Source organism: Mesocricetus auratus, unplaced genomic scaffold (genome assembly GCF_017639785.1).
Source record: "Mesocricetus auratus isolate SY011 unplaced genomic scaffold, BCM_Maur_2.0 Super-Scaffold_100007, whole genome shotgun sequence".
Lineage (NCBI taxonomy): Eukaryota > Metazoa > Chordata > Mammalia > Rodentia > Cricetidae > Mesocricetus > Mesocricetus auratus.
This window is the reverse complement of record NW_024429191.1, coordinates 81,783,883-81,802,535: the sequence shown is the minus strand read 5'-3', so window position 1 is coordinate 81,802,535 and position 18,653 is coordinate 81,783,883. Positions and strand designations below refer to the sequence as shown.

General features: G+C 52.2%; 1 protein-coding gene across 21 annotated transcripts in view; it reads right to left on the bottom strand.

The window, feature by feature from the left end:
• Mapt (microtubule associated protein tau) overlaps nucleotides 1-18,653 on the bottom strand; it is a 96,577-nt gene that overhangs the window by 28,994 nt on the left and 48,930 nt on the right. For 7 of the 21 annotated variants that reach the window (XM_040749865.1, XM_040749869.1, XM_040749867.1 and 4 more), the window contains exons 3-7: nucleotides 15,691-15,777; nucleotides 12,527-12,613; nucleotides 8,039-8,104; nucleotides 4,073-4,810; nucleotides 1,036-1,091 (exon numbers count right to left, since the gene is read on the bottom strand). In XM_040749865.1, coding sequence (XP_040605799.1) covers nucleotides 1,036-1,091; nucleotides 4,073-4,810; nucleotides 8,039-8,104; nucleotides 12,527-12,613; nucleotides 15,691-15,777 — 1,034 coding nt within the window. The remainder of the gene's footprint in view (nucleotides 1-1,035; nucleotides 1,092-4,072; nucleotides 4,811-8,038; nucleotides 8,105-12,526; nucleotides 12,614-15,690; nucleotides 15,778-18,653) is intronic. The other 14 variants (XM_040749876.1, XM_040749878.1, XM_040749879.1 and 11 more) reach the window with 5 other exon arrangements.

Sequence of the window (18,653 nt, the reverse complement as noted above, 5' to 3'; positions counted from 1 at the left end):
CCCGCTTCAAGAAGTGCGGCGGGGGTTTCTGCACGAGGCTGGGCTGCCTCTCTCTCTCTCTCTCTCTAAGCACCCAAGTTCTAACGAGTGCAGAACAGGGCCTTCTGGGAATGGTCCTCAACCCCTGCTACCAGATTCTAGCACCATCATCCACATCTGGAGACTCCCGGGGGATCTGGCGCCAACTATGGGCTAGATGTTCCTGGCAGCCTTCACACTAGTTGCCTGGTTGGTCCAAGCTGGGCTGGTGGGGTGTGGGAGGGTTTCCAGGAAGAGGCCACTGCATAGCTGTAGGAGTTCCTAAGATAAAAATCCACGGAGCGAGGGGCCTACCGATAAAACACGAGGACAAGGTGGGGCTCGGGTGCCGGTCTGGGGCAAGCAGGCTGCTTTATCTGCTGGGCTTGGTTGCAGAAGACTGAGAAGGGCTTTCCTTAAACCACTCTTTCCAACCCACACTTTTCCACACTTCATTTCAAGGAGGTTCACTAATTCAGAACCCAGGGCAGCCCCGCATACAAATCCGCAACAAGGCCACCTGCCTATCCTCCCAGACTCAGCAGTCTCTTCCTCCTTCCTGGGTTTGCTGTTCCCTGCTGTGCTGCAACCACAGCATGGCTCCCCCCCAGTTCTCCTCTTTGGGGGCTCCCCCAGAATCCCCCCTGCCTTTGTCTGGAGAGCACTTCTTGCCTTGCTCATGGCTCTCTGACCCCCATGTGCTCTGTGAATATTAACATTTCTATGTTTACTGAGCCTAGATCTGTGGTGGTAAGGATAAAAGCACTAACCCCCAAATTTACCGCAGAAAATTCACACACCCCTTTATGTTAAACTCTGAGGGAATGGCAAGACATGGGCATGGGGGTGAGCACCCCTCCCTGTATCAAGACAGAGACACTGCCTTTGTGAAAAGCAACAGCTTTAAATGACAGCTGCGCTCTAACGGCCAACCCTTTCCACACACGGTAGATGAGAGCAAACACAGGCGTGCCGAACAGCTGCTTGGCGAATGACACTGGCTGGTCAGTAGCTTACCTTCCCTTTCTTCTCATCGTTTCCGGTCCTGTCTTTGCTTACACCGGCCACTCGAGCTGATAAAATACAAAACAAGGATGCACGTGACCCCCGTGCCTAAGGTTTGCAGACACACCAGAGCTCAGGGTTGGTGGCGTGAATTCCCTTTGGTTGCAACCCGGCTGGTTTTCTTAGTTCTGAAATCTACTAGGTTCTCATATCATCGTTAGTATCACACAGCACACAGGGCCATTGTTCAGAGCAACCCGGCGAGAGGGGGCAGCAGGCTGGCTGAGGGTGGGGACATGCAGGAAGGCAGCAGGTGCTGTTAGAGGTGCATGTTGACATGTGGCTGTGGCCAGGTCACTCTCTCAGCCACACTGAATGCAGGGCCATTTAAACGCCCCAAGGCGTGAACCGGACAGCCCAGCCTGGGTCCAGACTACAGCAGAATCACAGTGAGGGATCTCTCTCTCTCAGTGGCCAGACTTGGCTTTGCTATCCCGTGAGATCCCCGCTTACCCTCTAGAGCCTCAAGGCCAGGGTGAAGCCACCTCTATTTCCTTACCCCGGAAGGGTCCTCAGCCTCACACTCTTGGCCATTTTATGTTGACCATCCCAATCTCCACTCCAGAACAGAGGAGCCTAGTGGGGCTGTCCTCCCCTTTCTTATGGAGTCCAACCTACAACCCAGAGCAGCTCACTAACAGGGACCTTCCACATCGGGCTCCAGCTGCTTTCTCGGAGTCCTTCCTACTCTGACACAGCCCTGAGGGCATTTTGCCACTCCTGAGGGCCCTTCAAATATGCCACGTTCTGCTCATAGAAGCCGAGTGTCACTATTAACCTGCAGGTGAAGAAGACTGGGCTTCTGGAGTGACCGGTGCTGCTGTCTCTCCAGCCCAGAGGGTGTCCCCGTTCTACTGTGGAGGAATCACCTGGGGAGGTGACATACAGACTCCTGGGTGCACTGAGGTTGGGTGTGCAACCAACGGGTACCTAGGAATCTGCATTGCGGTAGGAATTCAGTGAATCTCAGGCTTCTCTGTTAACCATGTGTATCTGTTTAGGACAAATGGCAGTGCCGATCCAACTCTGACTCAGGGGAAAACCCACCATTTCTGCAGGGCCAGACTGTTACTAGTAACCAGAGCTCCAGCTGTGGTTGTTCCCAGGCTCAGTGACTTTGGAACACCCAAAACACCTCAGAACACTGCCTAATTCCCAGCTCTACCTGTGAGAGCGGTCCCCTAGAATGACTAATTCCCAGCTCCACCTGTGAGAGCAGTTCCTTAGAGTGCTTCTGTGCAGGAAGTCTCTGCCCTTTGCATCTGCACAGCGTGGCTAACACACTTTCCCACTTCTTGTGTTGGTGAATTCTTTCACTGGAATAACAGGCTTACCACCGCCATTACCGGAAATCAGCCTGCTAGACCAGCACTTCCTGAGCCCACATAGGCCTCAACAAGCCCTGTTCTGGGAGAGGTTAGCAGGTGGCGTCACACACATCTGGGAAATCCAAGGACTCATCCTTGCCCCCTTTTCTCCATCCTGAGTGCAGTGCTCATTATAGGCATGTGGCATCATGTTCAGATTAAAAACAAAACAAAACAAAACAAAACAAAAAAATCACAATCTTGTTATGTAGTCCAGGCTAGCCTTGAATTTACTATGTAGTCCAGGTTGGCCTCAAACTTGCAATGATCCTTTTGTCTTAACTGGAATGTGCTGAAAAGGCAGGCTTGTGCCACCATCCTGACAGGCTGTTCTATTTATGATATTGGAGTGTTTTCTATAAGTAGAATTTAATCAATAGTTAATAGATGCTTTTGACTCTGTGATTAGGAGGCTTCGGGTTCTAGTCTCTGCAAATAATTCTAAAATGTCAAGTAGTCTATCCTGACATTATTTATTTATTTATTGTACAAGAGCACATGAATGCATGTGTGTGTGTGTGTGTGTGTGTGTGAGACAGAGAGAGAGAGAGAGTGTGAGTGTATGTGTACCACATACACACCACCATATGCATACGAAGGTCACAGGACAGACAGTTGTCTCCCACAGCTGTCCTCTGATCTCTATGCAGCATGTCCTTGCACCATGTGGGTCTTGGGGATGGAACTTACATCATTTGATTTGGTGGCAAGTAGCTTTACCGGAAGGCCCAAATGCCAAGTATTCTAAAAAATCGTAAAGCCACGCATGTTGCTGCCTAGAGGTTGCTCCCACCCTGCAGCCTCCAGAGGGTTCCAGATGGGGTTGCACACTGACTGACAGGGTTGTCCCTGACTGACACGAGTGTCACTTTGGACCTGGAAGATATGCTTTATTCATCATTCCTGCTGCAAGCAGCATGGGGGAGAGGTTTGGGGGTTGTTAGCCACCTCCACAGGGGTGGCTGTCACCTGTCAAATGGGACATGCTGTCTGTTGATGAGAGCATCGGAAGACAGGCAGGTGGACTCGGTGGTTCTGCAGCAGGAGGACACACTCTAGCATCTTCTGGAGGGCAGTGTGAGGGACCATGGCAAGAGGATGTACCCGAATTGGATTCTGAACTTGGCTCCAACCGTTACTTACTCCTGGGTGTTTATCTCAAGGCCAATTTCCGGCTCTGAGCCCAGTTTCCTCATCTGAAAAGTGGGGCCAATTATGCCTCCTCAGAGTGCTGGGAAGGTTCTAGATTGTGAATGTAAAAATACATCATAAGTCCTCAAAAATGAGGAACGCCGTTATCCACTCTATGTAGTATGACTGACTACCAACCTCTGGTGGGCTGGTGGACCATGGTGGGTGTGTCGAGTGCATAGAGACCAAAACAGAACAGAAAGCACAGGGCCAGGTGTCGGTGACATGCAGAATTCGGGCAAGCGTGAAAGGAATACGTGCTACTAGAGGCTGCAGGGCAGGCGCTGGGGAGGCAGCCGCGGCCCAGGCGGTGGGTTTAGTGGCTATCCTGGAATTTCAGGGTGCGGGAGTCAAGGAAGGCCAGAAGCTCAGTGAGATGTCCACAGCCTGGAGGGCACCAGGGGAGGAGTGAGGGGACTTAAACCACAGACCTTTAAGTTGAGGGACCCGACTGACTGGCCTTCCTGGCTGGCCAGCCGTGGGCTGCTTCTCAGATGGTTCCAGAAGGCTAGCCTCTTTGGCACCCTTTCCCACAGAGGGGCCCTGGGCCTGTTGCTCCTCTCCAGGGGCCCCCACTAATGTAGCCCCTTCCAAATCCTGTTCCTTCGGCACGCTGGCTTTGATTTCCACGTGGAATGTGAACTCTGGGGCAGCCTCATGCCCTTCCTCCATGGGCCCTGTGTCAGGCCCTTCTGGCTGCAAGGCCTGAGTCTCTATGGAGACTTTGGAGAAGTCAACAGGAAGTGGGATGGCACCCTCAACCGGGAACCCAGGCAAGCCAGTGGGTTCCCTGGAGACAGCCTGAGGGGCAGCCCTCCCAGGGCCAGGGAGTGCCTGGGAGGGAGGGGAGTCCTGGGATGACTCATCCATGTCAAGATCTTCTTCTGCTTCCTCCTCACTCCCCAGCCTGTCTTTGCCCCATCCCTCCTTCTGAGGTGACTCTTGCTGCAGCAGCTCAGAGGCCGGGTGGCTTCTCTCCACATCCTCAGGTCTTGTCCCCGAAGGTTGGCACGTGGCCTCCCTGAGGCCTTGTGGCAGGAGGGGAGCCCCAGACACGTTAGGCACCGGTTGGCAGATCCAATCTGAGATCCCTGAGTCTGGAGCCTGGCCTTCCTGGCGCCCTGGCCCTCCAAGCAAACTTTCTGGGAAAATTTCGACCTTCTCTGGCTCTGTGTGGAGATATCCAGCAGAGGAGGGCTTCAGAATGGGCAGGCCCCCCTTGGCAGGCTCTGATCTCCACTCCTGGATGGGCTTCTGAGGTCTATCTGGTGGAAGAGGGGCTGGGCAGGTGGGGTGTTCCTGGGGACAGTGAGTGACTGACAAGTCCGGAGTCCCTGACTGTTTGTCACCTAGAGGTGACGGTGAGACCCCAGAAACGCCTGTGCTTTGTGGGCTTGAGCACTAAGTTTCTGGCTCAGGAACCTCTCAGGGCTTGAAGAGGCAGTGGTGACAAACGGCTGACAAGAGCACAGACATTGTTTAAAGGGGACCATAGTACTTGCCGTAAGTAAAGACCCCTGAAGGCTACCAGGACCCTACCAACAGAGACCGGGACTCAGCTCAGGCCCAGCTTATTGCCTGGAATAAATGTTCCCTTGGTCTGTCTGCCACTAGCTTGCTGCATGACTCTCTGGGCATCTGTGTTCTTGTCCTTGGCGACCTCTGAGTCCCCACTGGTATTCACCTGGGCCAGAGCCTGCTGGCATATCTGTGGTTACCCAGCATGTGATTATAAAATCCAATGCATGTTCACCTACCATTCGCAGAACCCAAGCTCCCAGAAGATTCTAGGCTCCAGATGGCCTTGGCTGGATTATGACAGTGGTCCCTCTCTCTCTCTCTCTCTCTCTCTCTCTCTCTCTCTCTCTCTCTCCCCCTCCCTCATCCCTTTGGGCAGGTGAAGACAGTGGGCATCTCTAGCCCTGCTCCGATTTGGAAAATTCACAAGCTATGATTGTCAGCACGGAGCTTGGTTAACTGACCCACCATACGGAACTGCATGGAACTGCAGCACATTTATAGGTCTGTGGTCACCCTTCATGGCCTGCCTTTCGCCTCAGGTGAGGCAGGATCATTGGGACCCTTGCTCTAACTGCTCACCCAGCACACTGTCCACCAGCTCGGCTGATCTAAGCACGCTGTTGTTTTGTTATTTTCCTGCATCAGTCACATGATATTCACACAAAACCCTCTTCAGAGTATCTGGCTGTGTGTTAGGGATGGAGGTGTCCCACTGAGTCTTACCAAGGTCCTCAATAAACATCCTCTGGCTGTGTTTGATGCTTGTTTGAGACAGGGTCTCCTGCACCTGAGGCTGGTACCAAACTCACTAAGAGGCCAAGGATGACCTTGAAACCCTGATTCTCCGATCTCTACTTCCAAGTGTTCAGATTACAGGCATGTGCCACCACACTTACGGAACTCTGAACTTTTTTTGAACATCCTACCGGTCCCAACAAAATATCTCCCAAACAACTCCCCAGTTCTCTAACAAAACCTATAATCTCAAAGGCTTTGAGGATACAGAAGAGAAATCTGGATAAGGGGAGGGGAGGGGAGGGGAGAACATGGGTATCCACATGCATGTGTGACTCTGGACACACACAAGTAATCCGTACACTAAGCCTCTCTCTAACCCAGCGGGACTCAGTGTGGCTGGCTCACTGTCAAGGGACCCGACTCCAGCCTGGCCCTCTCCTTCCTTATGCCAGATTGAGTTCACAGTTACATTCACATGTGGTCCCAGTGTCAAGGCTATCACATGACAACTGATCAATAAATGCATCCTACATAGGACAGCTACTGTCTGGAAAAAGCCATTTCTGCTCCTTATCAGGTGCCTTGTTGAGGCCCTTGGTCTGTCTCAAGTAGGGGGACAGCAACAGAGACAGATGTGGGAAACCAGCAGGGTCTGGCTACCCAGTACCAGATGGCTCAGGGACCAGAGACCAAGACAGCCACCAGCCATGATACCAGCCAACAGACTCGGGCCTCTACTACCTTCAAGAAAATGCTCCCCAGAAACTATTTTTGACTGGGATGTCCTTGAGTCTGATATAGTGCAAGGCTTTCAAAGATTCCATTCCAGTTGAGGCGAGCCCTCAAAACGTGCGCAGTAAACACACACACAGCAAGCATGCTTTGCTGTGTTTGTGAACTGATGAGGAACTCCTCGAGGTATAATTAAAACTCCTCGAGGCACTGTAAACTACTCAGTGACCGTGAAGGCACGAAGCTCAGTTATCAGAGGGCTTGCCTGGCACACAGCAAGCCCTGTGTTCCATCCCCAGCACGGCATAAACTGGCTGGGGTAGCTCACGCCTGCAACCTCAGCACTCAAACAGTAGAGGTAGGCAGGTCAAAAGTTCAAGGTCATCCTTGGATACAAATGGAGGGCAGCTTGGGCTACGTGGGACCTTACCTCAAGCAAACCAACCAACCAACCAAACTGTTTAAAACACAGACTCACAGGGAGTGGAGGAAAGGCTCAAGGTAAACAGGACCATGACAAAATGTCTCCCCAACTCCTCCTCAGGAGCTAGTGTCCAAGTCACCTAAAGGGGGATGAACTAGGCTAGAGGTCAGTGAACAGAGTCCTTCACAGGCAGCCTGCGCTACTAAACAGAAGACAAATCCTCCATCACTCCATCTCCCAGCTCCTTTGTCATCTACAAGCCTCCCTGTCATACGGGACACTCTCAAGTTCATTGATCCAGAAAAATAGAAAACAAAGCCAACTCATGCTTTATCTATATTGAAGTCTCCATTTCCTAAAGTCAAGACCCTCTATGATTTTTTTTTGTTTTTGTTTTTTTTGAGTCAGGATTTCTCTCTGTAGCTTTGGAGCCTGTCCTGGAACTTTCTGTAGCTCAGGCTGGCTTGGAACTCACAGAGCTCCACCTGCCTCTGAGTGCTGGAATTAAAGGCGTGCGCCACCACCGCCCGGTGACTCTCTAAGGGTTAAACTCCTTTAAAAGTGTATCTATGGTAAACAGCTGCAGAAAACAACTTGTCTTGAACACAGCAGTTTGGCTCCTGAGAAGAAAATTATAATAAGGTGTGAAGAAGGAAGGTCAAATGGACAAGTTTCGTGGTGATGGGACTCACAGGCCAGAGGGCACTTTGGGAGCATCACCCACAGTGCTCATCCCCAGGCTAGGCAAGGCCTGTTTCCTTCAGAACTCCCCATACCCCGCCACACATGCCCCGGGAATGAATCAGAATGGTATTAGAAAACTTCTGTGTCCACAGAGCCCATGTCTGATAAAGATGGCTCCCTCGGGGTCTCCTGGACTTGTAAATTAGCGCCCAGGGCTAAGATGTCTTTTCAAGGTAGAGCCTGCTGAGTGCTCCCATCCCCCTCCCCCCCAGTCCCAGAGATGATTGGGGCCACTGACCTTGAGTCACATGCCCCGCGGCTTGGTCCTCCAGGTTGGGGGTGTCTCCAATGCCTGCTTCTTCAGCTGGTCCGACCGAAGCAGCAGAGGCAGAGGGAGGGGACAGAAGCATACAGTTAGTACTTGCTGCAATCCGTGCTCTCTGTACCTTGGGTTTCTCACATGCAGGAGAGGTGTGCCCTGCAGGGTGGGCTGCTGTGCTCCACTTCTCCGAGAAGGCCAGGGACAGTGGTGACAGCACTCCCACACCTTCCAGGTGACTGTGACCTAGGAGGAAAGAGCTTCTCCATGGGGGTCCAAGGTCCTGCTGTCCTGCCTGGCTCTACAAAGATGCCAGGACTCAGGAGACCAGAGACAGTTACAGCGGTGGCATTGCCTGCCCTGACCAGCACTTTGGGAGGACAGGGGCTCAGAGGGAGATGGCGCCTGCTGGGGTCAGGCAGCTGGGGTGTGGACGCAGCAGCCACCACATGCCTGGCCTCTCAGGGCCTGTTTCCTCATTGGGAGCCTTAAGGAGGTGACTCGGGTTTGTCTTTCAGGAGGACAGTGACAGAGGACAGAGCCTGACATGCAGGAGGTGCCTCAGGTTGTTAAGAGTCTTCCCTTCAAACCTCACATATGTCACACCTGAAACCAGCATTACCTGGCTGGCACAGGGCCAGTGGGGGCCAATGGGCAGCTTTTTTTGGGTCTCTGAGTTCTATTTAAGGATCCCACAGTCAACCCAAATAGAGAAGGTTGGGCTGGAGAGATGGCTCAGAGGTTAAGAGCACTGACTGCTCTGCCAGGGATCCTGAGTTCAATTCCCAGCAACCACATGGTGGCTCACAACCATCTACAATTCAATCCGGTGTCCTCTTCTGGCAAATAGAGAAGGTTGAGAAAGTTCCAGACCACATGAGCAGTATTCCAGTCAGTAAGCGCTTATCTCCAGAACACAGGAGAAATCAGGACACAGCTGTGGGACAGCACACACACACACACACACACAGGTCCACAGGTGGGGTTTATAAAGCAAGCTGGCCCATGCTGACCTCAAGGCCTCGAGGCACACCAGAGGCGGCCGCCTTCGAGAAATGTTCACACAGTGCCAGCTGGGCCATCAGCCTTGCCTCTGGACTGAGGTGCTCAGTCTCTGCACCTAACCCTCAAGCCAGTGTCCACTTCACTTGCCACACAAGGTCAGCACAACAAGGAAAGAACTGAGTCATTGCACAGTCACATGGTGTCCGGTAAGCACCTAGCCAAATGGCTGAGTGAGGGCGGGGCCGCGGGGAGGTGGCGGTGAACTTGGAAGCTCTCCACCCACCAGTTATCAGCTCAGACACATCTAGGTCCTCTGTGCTGCCCAGGAGGCCTTTTGGTGACAGTTCCTTGTCAGATAACACAACAACAATGAACTGTCTGGGAAGGCAAAGTCCAAGTGTGGATTTGGCCTGAGCAAGATTATGGAAGTGGAGGACAGGCTCAGAGGGACAGCAAATTCAGTTAAGCAGTCCTTAGCAGACGTTAGGGAGGCACCCGGGAACTCTGTCACTGTCCCAGCCCTAGGGGATCTATTCACCTTCCAGTACAGGATTGTGATACCCTGCCCTGGGTTGTGAGACTAAAATGGTGTATCACTAGCAACTTTGAATGCTCACAGGAGGGGCGGTGGGAGGGGGGATGGGGGAGCAACTCCAGGGAGGTGCAGGTTCCCTGCTCTCCAGGGAGACAGGCTTCCTGTAGGGGGAAGTCACAGCATCGTTGGGCAGCTTTCCTGAGCAGCAAACATGTGCTCATGGGAGTGCCAAGTGGGGCAGCAGCTCCACCAACGGCTGGAAACCTGCTCAGCTCTAAACCACCAAGAGACGATTGGCCTGGGGCTGGAGCGGCTCCACAGGATGCTGCTGCGAAGTCCTCACTGTGTACCCCAGGCAGGCCTTGAACTCTTGATCTCCCACCTCAGCCTCTCCAGAGCCATGTGTTGGCATGCCTAGCTTGTCTCCACGGCCTTCAAGGCACCACCTAGAGACAGACACTTGGTTTCAGTTCCCTCTGGCTTGGGATCTGGTGGACTATAGGCTCTGCCCAGGAACACAACAGGACGGGACGGCTGGCTGAGCAAAGAAAGGAGAATTGTCCTAGCGGAGGGGCAGCTAAGATGGGCATGGGTCAGAGGCGGCACTGGGGCATCTTAGGTCAGGCCTAGTGGGTCACTAGTGGGAATGAGTCATCCTCCACAGAGGTGACACTTTAGCTGGGTCCCCGAGAGGAGGGATGACACGGGCCCCAGAATCTGCGGCAGAGGCACGGATCTTCACAGAAGCCGGATACCGGAGTTGAGAGGGAAGAATCTGGAAGGGTTAAAGAAAGGTCTATGTGGTGGTTGACATCCACAGTCAACTTGCCTAGATTTGGAACCACCTCAGGGACTGCTGAGGTGTACCTGTGGCTATGTCTGAAGGGATTTATAGAGAGGATTCACGGAAGTGAGGACCTAATGCGGGTGGCAGCAGCCCATGGACTGGGGCGGGGGCGGGGCGGTAATGGACGAAAGCTGATGAAGGGGAAACACGACCAATGCCGTGCTCCTCTGCTCCACACATGGCTACTGCAATGCTCTGCCCGAGACCACGGAATCAAACAGCCATGAACCCTCTGAGCCCATGAACAAAACAAGGCTTCCCTCCCCCTGCTGTTTCCGTCAGGCAGCTGGACACGTCTGAGAAGCTAATACAGTCTCCATGAGAGAAACAGTAGCCTCTAAGCCCATGCAGGGAGTGGGAAGCTGTGTTGTCTTCTCCCACACACCCACCCTCACTAGCCCAGGGTAGGGGCTGGTTTAGAACACGGTTGTGGGCCTGACCGTCACATCAGACTGGCCCTTCTGATGAGCATTTATCAGTTGTGATGGTTTCCCCCCTTCATCACACTCAGTTTATAACAGGGTGGAGATCAAGTCCTTGGGACTCATGGATGCTAAGCCAGGCACTCTATCAACTGAGCTACATCTGTTTGCAGGCTGGTTTGTAGCCATGAAGACTGTAAAGCATTTCTGGTTACCCAGGAGAGATGAGAAAGCGGAGAGTTTTCATCCCAGACAGAAGACAAACTTCTTCCACGACAGATCTTTGAAGGGATAGCCAGAGACAAAAATCAAGTCACTCATGACCTCACCCTATAAGGTGTTCCATGACCTTCAAGCATCCTTCATGTTCAAAGCTGAGGCCTGGCCAGGCTTTCAGGACATCTGGTCTACCTGCTTCAGAAGACCTTACTGCCAATCCATCACTTTGCAAAGCAGAAACACATTTTGAAAGACCAGGAGGGCACTGTTTGCTCTGTAATGAGCATGCTCAGTGGATGTGTGAGAAAGCGGCTATGATGTTTATTTTTCAAGGCTAACTTGATGGGGTTGGAACCACCTCTGGGTGTGGACACTCCTCCTCCGGGAGGAGACACACCTCTGGGTTTGCCTTTGAGGGTATTCACAGAAAGCTTTAACTGTGGCGGGAAGACCTACCCTGAACATGGGCAGCGCCATCCCATGGGCTGACGTCCTGGGGAAAAAGGAGAAAGCCAACTGAACACCAGTATTCATCTCTCTCTGCTTCCTGACTGCAGAGGCAATGTGACCAGTCACTGCCACCTCCGCTGCTATGCCTTCCCTGCCACACGGACTCTATCCCCGTAAACCACGAGCCTGAACAGATTGTAAGCTTCTCTGTTAGGTCACCACAAGGAAAAGTAGCTAACTAGCACGGTTGCAGAAAGCCCGTTCTCAGGAAGGGACATTTCCCCTCCATTGCCACAGTGTCCTGTGCACAGCGACTAGGCAGTTCGTGGCAGGCAATTGGGCACCTCAGGCTCATCCCACCAATGCTAGACTTCTTCATGAGCCCAGGAAGAGGATACCTAGGGCCCTGACAGGCTGACTTAGAATGCCCGAGCAGCCCCAAGCCCAGCAGCGCTTTCCCTTCTGGTGTGCTTGCTGTCTGACCAATTCTCCATCGTCCCCCCCATGGGTGGGGCAGGCTACAAAAACAGGGTTGGAAGTCAGCACAGGCCTAGAAATGGTCATGTGGTCACACTTCTGAACTCCAGGGCCAGCCCATTAGACCTTCAGAAAGATCTAGTAATGTGGTCACTACACAGTGCTTGGTGCTCCCAGGGGTAAACTGTCCCCTGAGGGCAACCTGCCACTTGCTATAGCTAGAACTGGAGAAAGTGTGAGGAAGGCAGAGAGGTCTAGCCTCTTTCCCCAGAGAATCTTGCTGAGAACATCTCTAACTGACATGCTGCCTGAGGCAGGATCGAGCAGGAACCAGAGGACCCTACACTCTTGTGGCAAGCTGCTAGACTCCAAGGCAGCCACCGCTGACTTAGCCAAGGCCCCCAGAAGCCAGAGTCACTTACACATCTGCTTCACTTGGCAATGAGGATGACCTGTTCAAAGCGGGTCAGCTGGGCCCGGGGAAGCCTTGGGGCTCTGGCAGTCACCCTCACCTGTGGTTCCTTCTGGGATCTCCACGTGGGGCTGGGCAGCGGCCTGCTTGTCGGAAGCTCTCTCTTCCACTAGGGGCGCAGTCGCGTCTGGAAACCACCAATAGTCACCCTTCTGTTGTTTATACAGCGGCAGTGCAGGGACAGGGCCTGCCAGCCACATGCAAGAAAAGCCAGCTCAAAGCAGGGCCACAGCCCTCCTCCCATTTCCCCAGGAAGTACATTAACAGAAGGCTGGCACCACGCCGCCTGCCTGGAAATCCCAGAGGGGCCATGTAAGTGCTACAACGGACATAGCCCGATTCCCCGGAGGTTCTAGAGAGAACCGATGAAATCCTGAAGGCAGCTGTGTGATCCAGGGTGCACGCGGCTGGGACCCAGGCAGTGTGAGGAAGCTGAGGAAGAGGAGCCTGTGGTTTCCTGCCAGGCTTGGTGCAGGCACTGTGGCCTCTTAGCCTTTGCTTCTGCATTTACAGAACCGGAGCGCCATCTCTTGGTGACCTTAAAAACTTCTATCATTTCTATCTCCCTGTCCTGCCAACACCCAAAAGGCACAGAGTTCCGAAGGTGGCAACATACCGGGCCAGGTCCTTCCTGTACAGAGTCCAGCCTCCTTGCGGAGGCAAGAGATAAGGATCACGGGCTAGGAGCTGGGGCAGCATCTCTTCAAGGGAAACACTTTGGCTCAGAAGTCGTCTGGAGCCCTCTGTCTCTCCACCAGGCATGCCAGGCACACACACCTTGAGGAGTGGTCAGTTCCAAGAGATTCCCAGAATTCCACACAGGTTAGTCCACAAAGGCCATTTTCACTATGATCCTCTCTGGTGCAGATTTAACTGCTAGCAAAGCTCAGCCCAGGCTCCCTCCCTCCCTGAGGGCGAGTGAGGCATGTGGGGCCCACGCATGTACAGGTCCAGACAGCGTGAGTGGGAGTTTCTTCCAGGACAACGCTGACAGGGTACTGAAAGCCATGTTTGGGAAGCCAGCGCCAGGGTTGGCATTGAGTTTCAGGGCTTTCTCAGGGCGGTAGACAGCCTGCAGAACTGTCCTAACAGGACGAGCAGGAAATGTCTTGCGTCACTGGTTTTGGGACGGCAAAGGGAATCTGGCCAGGATGTTCTCACCAGGCGAAGGGCTATGCCACCTGCATCCTTAAGGGATGAGCCAGAATGCCAAGCACTGGACAGGAGCTTGACAGCCATGTTCTGGATTTTTCTACAAGCAGATCCTGGGGGGAGATCTGGAGGCCAGATTCTCATTCTCTAACAGAACTCCCAAACAATGTGCAGAGCTGCAGAAAGTGTGGACTTTCCAGCCTCATGGGAAGGTTAGGGAGACGGAAGAACAGTATTATGGATTGTTAGATAGAAGCCATTCTCAATGCCCTTTTCCCCTTGATTTCTCCTGCTCAGTATGTTGAAAACAAGATGCCCAACATCCCCAGTCTCACCAGCCACACCCAGTTCTGGTCAATGGATGCAGGTGGAGACTGCCAGGCTGGACTTATAGAAGGCTCTCATCTTCTTAATTCTGGACTTATAGAAGGCTCTCATCTTCTTAATTCTGGACTTATAGAAGGCTCTCATCTTCTTAATTCTGGACTTATAGAAGGCTCTCATCTTCTTAATTCTGGACTTATAGAAGGCTCTCATCTTCTTAATTCTGGACTTATAGAAGGCTCTCATCTTCTTAATTCTGGACTTATAGAAAGCTCTCATCTTCTTAATTCTGGACTTATAGAAAGCTCTCATCTTCTTAATTCTGGACTTATAGAAAGCTCTCATCTTCTTAATTCTGGCTTTGGGGTCTTTTTTGGCCACTTTGTTTTATACTGGATCTTTTTTAAATTCTGCCTATTATTATTACTGTTTTGGTTTTTTGAGACAGGGTTTCTCTGTGTAGCTCTGACTGTACTGGGACTCACTCTGCAGACCAGGCTGGTCTCAAACTCAGCTATCTACCTGCCTCTGCCTCCGAGTGCTGAGATTAAAGGTGTGTGCCACCATCACCTGGAGCTTTCACTCATCATTATGGAACATGTACATATGTGTCTTTGTGGGCACATGCCATGACGACATGTGGGAGCTTAAAGGACAGTGTTGTGGAGTCTGTTTTCTCCTTTCCACAGGTTCCGGGGATTGAACTCAGGTCACCAGGCTTGCATGGTGAGCACCTTTATCCTCTGAGCCATCTCACCAGCCACAGTTCTTGGTTCCAAGGCAGGTACAGTGTTTGGGAGTGCGGCAGCCATCTTTAACTATGAAGCAACAGTCCGACCTCTTAGGATGGCGGGTGATGAGTAAGAAGCACATAAAAGACACTAGGGAGCTATACCCATGTGTAGACATCTTATGTTGCCAGACAAATAAGCCTCTTCAGTTAGTAGGGCTTCCCGTTTCCTGCAGCCAAATATGATAGTCTTTCCTTTTTTTCCTTTTTTGAGACAGGGTTTCTCTGTTTGTGTAGCCCTGGCTGTCCTGGAACTCACTCTGTAGACCAGGCTGGCCTTGAACTCACAGAGATCCGCCTACCTCTGCCTCCCAAGTGATGAGATTAAAGGCGTGCGCCATCACTGCCCGGCGAAATATGGTTGTCTTGACTGACCCACAAGTGAAGCAAGAGAGACCAGGAAGCATTTCAGGAAAATGACAAGCAGCTTCACGACAACCCAGATGCCAAATATCTGGAGTGGATAGATTAGAAGAGGTGAAACCTACTCCATGCCCAAGAAATGAAGACGCCCCACCAAAGCCATTCCTGAAAAGGGAGACGTCTGACCTGCCCCCTTCTCAGTCAAACCACCATTCTGGTTGACACCTGAAAGAAAAGTAAGGTGGGGCTTCTGAGGGGGTCACGGAGGGTCATGGAGACAGGATGGGAGCCCTTTGAGCTGTGTGTGAGCCCTGCTGTGCCGCTCAGCCCAGCTTCTGCAAGCATGGATCACCTAGAGTAGGCGCGATGATGATGCTCAATGCGCACACTGTTGAGCCAGGCATAGAAGCACTGCTGGCCCCGTGAAGCACCGAGCAATCGCATCTCAGCCAGCAGGACAGGAAGCAGCGAGTGCAGCCGGGAGGGTTGCGCCAAGTGTGCAGCCAGACAGGAGGGGTAGCTCAAAGCAAGGGAAGCACAGGCTGTAGGACTTGGTGGGAGGAGGGAGGCCCCACCTTCAGCAGTTGGAGTGCTCTTAGCATCAGAGGTCTCCGACCCTGGTTCCTCCGATCCATCATCAGCCGGGGGCTGCGGGGGAGACGCTGGAACACATACGGTGAGCCCTCAGATCTCAAGAGGAACCTTCGGTGTGGATACCGTAGCCTCATGATCAAACAATGAAGGGACCAGGCCCCTGCTCCCCCCCCAACCATACTCCACTCCTGGGGTCCCTGGATGAAGGTGTGGGTGATATGTATCTGCTCCTGGTGGGAGAAGATAAAACTTTTCGTCACCCAGGTCCAACTGAGACAACTGAGGCAAAGGCCCTTACATGGACAACTTGGCAGCTAATCTAGAAAGGCCTCTCCTGTGGTCTCTCAGCCTTCAGGTCACAGCCACTCAGCGCTCAGCTCAGTGAACTCACTCACCTCGGTATGGTAGAAGTTTCCCGCTTTCACAGTGTATCGAGAGGAATGTGTGAGGTTCTTTTTTTCCCCTCTCTTTCTTTCTTTGTTATGGTATGGCTGTTGGCTAGGAATCCCTAGAGGCTCCAAGAGCCAGCAGACCATTGTATCAGATGGACGAATGGGTTCTGGCCACGGGGGACACTCTAGTATCACCTCATGCTCCACAGGGGATTAACACCCCCATCAGGCACAGTCTGAGCACCCACTCTCTGGACAAAGGGGTCCCACCTAGAGCCCATTTAATCTGCTGTCCTTGAAAACAGAATTCAGATAGAATTCAGGACAGAGCTGTGCCTAGCTAGAAGGCAACATCTTCCTGACTCATGCAACAGCTTGAAGATGGAAGCCACGCATCATGATGGCTGTTTTCCTCAACCATTCGAAGAGTTAGGACCAGTCTCAGCTAGCTGGGTGTACACACACAGGTTTGGGAGATATCGGCTTGAGGGCCTTGCTTGCCAAGGCAATACTGTCACAAGAAATGGCCTTTGGGCTGGGCGTGGTGGTGCACACACTTTTAATCCCAGCATTCAGGAGGCAGAGGCAGGCGGATCTCTGCGAGTTTTAGGCCGGCCAGGGCTACATAGTGAGTACCAGGACAGTTAGGACTGTGTACACAGACCCTGTCTTGAAAGCCAAAACCAAAACAAACGCCTCTCTGTCCTTGGTGACGACTGGACAAAGAGGGGAGCATGTTCCGGTCACAAAGCTACAGGAGGCAACCCTGAGGTTGGTGTCCAGGAGTTCTAGACTAAGGGAGAGGGTGGGAGGGCCGCAGGGAGCTACAGGGTGCTATGTGAAGTCTGGGCAGGGCTGTGGTGAGCCGGCGGTGGGGAACGGTGAGCATGGGTGGCACCAGCTAGGTTGCAGTGTGGCTGGGACTTTCAGTGGAGACAGACGCTGTCCCTGGGGCAACAGTGAGATTCTGGGGTTCCGGGGTGGTGGACGGGAGCTGGTTCTACATGCAAAGCAGAAGGGCAGATGGAGTTCAAGCAGTGAGGGCTGAGACACTTCACAGCCCCACTTAAACCGTAGCCCAAGGGCCCTTTGTTATATTTTCCCTCTGATTTAACACAGTGTCTCTGGTATCCTAGGCCGACCTCAGACTCACTCTGTACCCCCATCCTCACCGTGTGCATTATCCTTAGAGGGAGGGAGGAGGGAGAAGAAGCCTCCCTGCGAAGGCCTGGAAAGTGCACATATCAGCACCTTTGAATTCATGAGCATGTGAGACCCTCCCCACCCCACTCCACAGCCACTCTGGCTGGATCTGGCTCTATTCCAACTTTTAACATTCACTTTGACACTTTCTGTTCTGGTATTCAGTGTGTAGTCCTTGTCATTATTCAAAACAGTCTTTTGTCACGTATCTGAACTGTTGTTAGGACTGTGACTGCCAAGTCAGAGCTGTCACTCCACCCTATAAACAGCTTGTTCTAAACCCTTAGTAGCAAGATTTAATTTGATGAAAATGTCATTTTTCTTTGGCTTTTGGGGGGCAAATACAGTTATGGGTAGGACAACACACTTTTGTTTCACAGAACCTTCCAAGGGGTATCGATTTCAATGTTCTCCCTCCCTCCCTCCCTCCTTCCCTCCCTCCCTCCCTTCCCCCCTTCCTCTGTGTGTGTGTGTGTGTGTGTGTGTGTGTGTGTGTGGTATATTAGTATAGAAGAACTTTGCTGGATTTGTTTTGTGAGGAGGTGTGGAGAGTGTTAGCATAGAACTTTGTGTGTGTGTGTGTGTGTATGTGTGTGTGGTATATTAGTATAGAAGAACTTTACTGGATTTGTTTTGTGAGGAGGTGTGGAGAATGTTAGCATAGAACTTTGTGTGTGTGTGTCTGAGCACCCCCACAGCTTCCGAACACATGTACACAGTGAAATGGACAACCAGTGAGTTTGGAGGAGGAGAGATCAGGGCCAAGTCAGTGTGGCCAGAAGACTACATTATAGACTGCAGTTTTAATTAATTAAGGTAAATTTGAGAAGTGCTTTAACATTTTACTTCTATTATTTTTATTTATGCATGTGTGTGAATCTGCGAATGCCACATATGCACAGGGTGTCTGTTCCCCAAAGCTGGGGACAACAGATTTTTCTGGGCTGCTTGATGTGGGCGCTGGGAACCAAACTCAGGTCCTCTGGAAGAGCCGCAAGTGCTCCGAATCCTTGAACCACCTCTCTGAGACAGACGGGAACTCTCTATGCAGTCCTGGCTGAACTGAAACTCATTATATAAACCAGGTTGGCTTTGGGCTTGCAGCAATTCTCCTGCATTTGCTTTTGTGAGTACTAGAATTACAGACCAGTGCCACCATGCCATGCTCCACTCCTGGTGGAGTTCATTAATATGGATATACTCGGAATCCCAGAGCAACCTATGCTTGTCTGACAGAGTCCAGATGAGCGGAGAGTGACAACAGCCTCTCCCCCAATCCTTGTCACACTGTCTGGGGAGGTGGACTTCCTTCCTTCCTTCCTTCCTTCCTTCCTTCCTTCCTTCCTTCC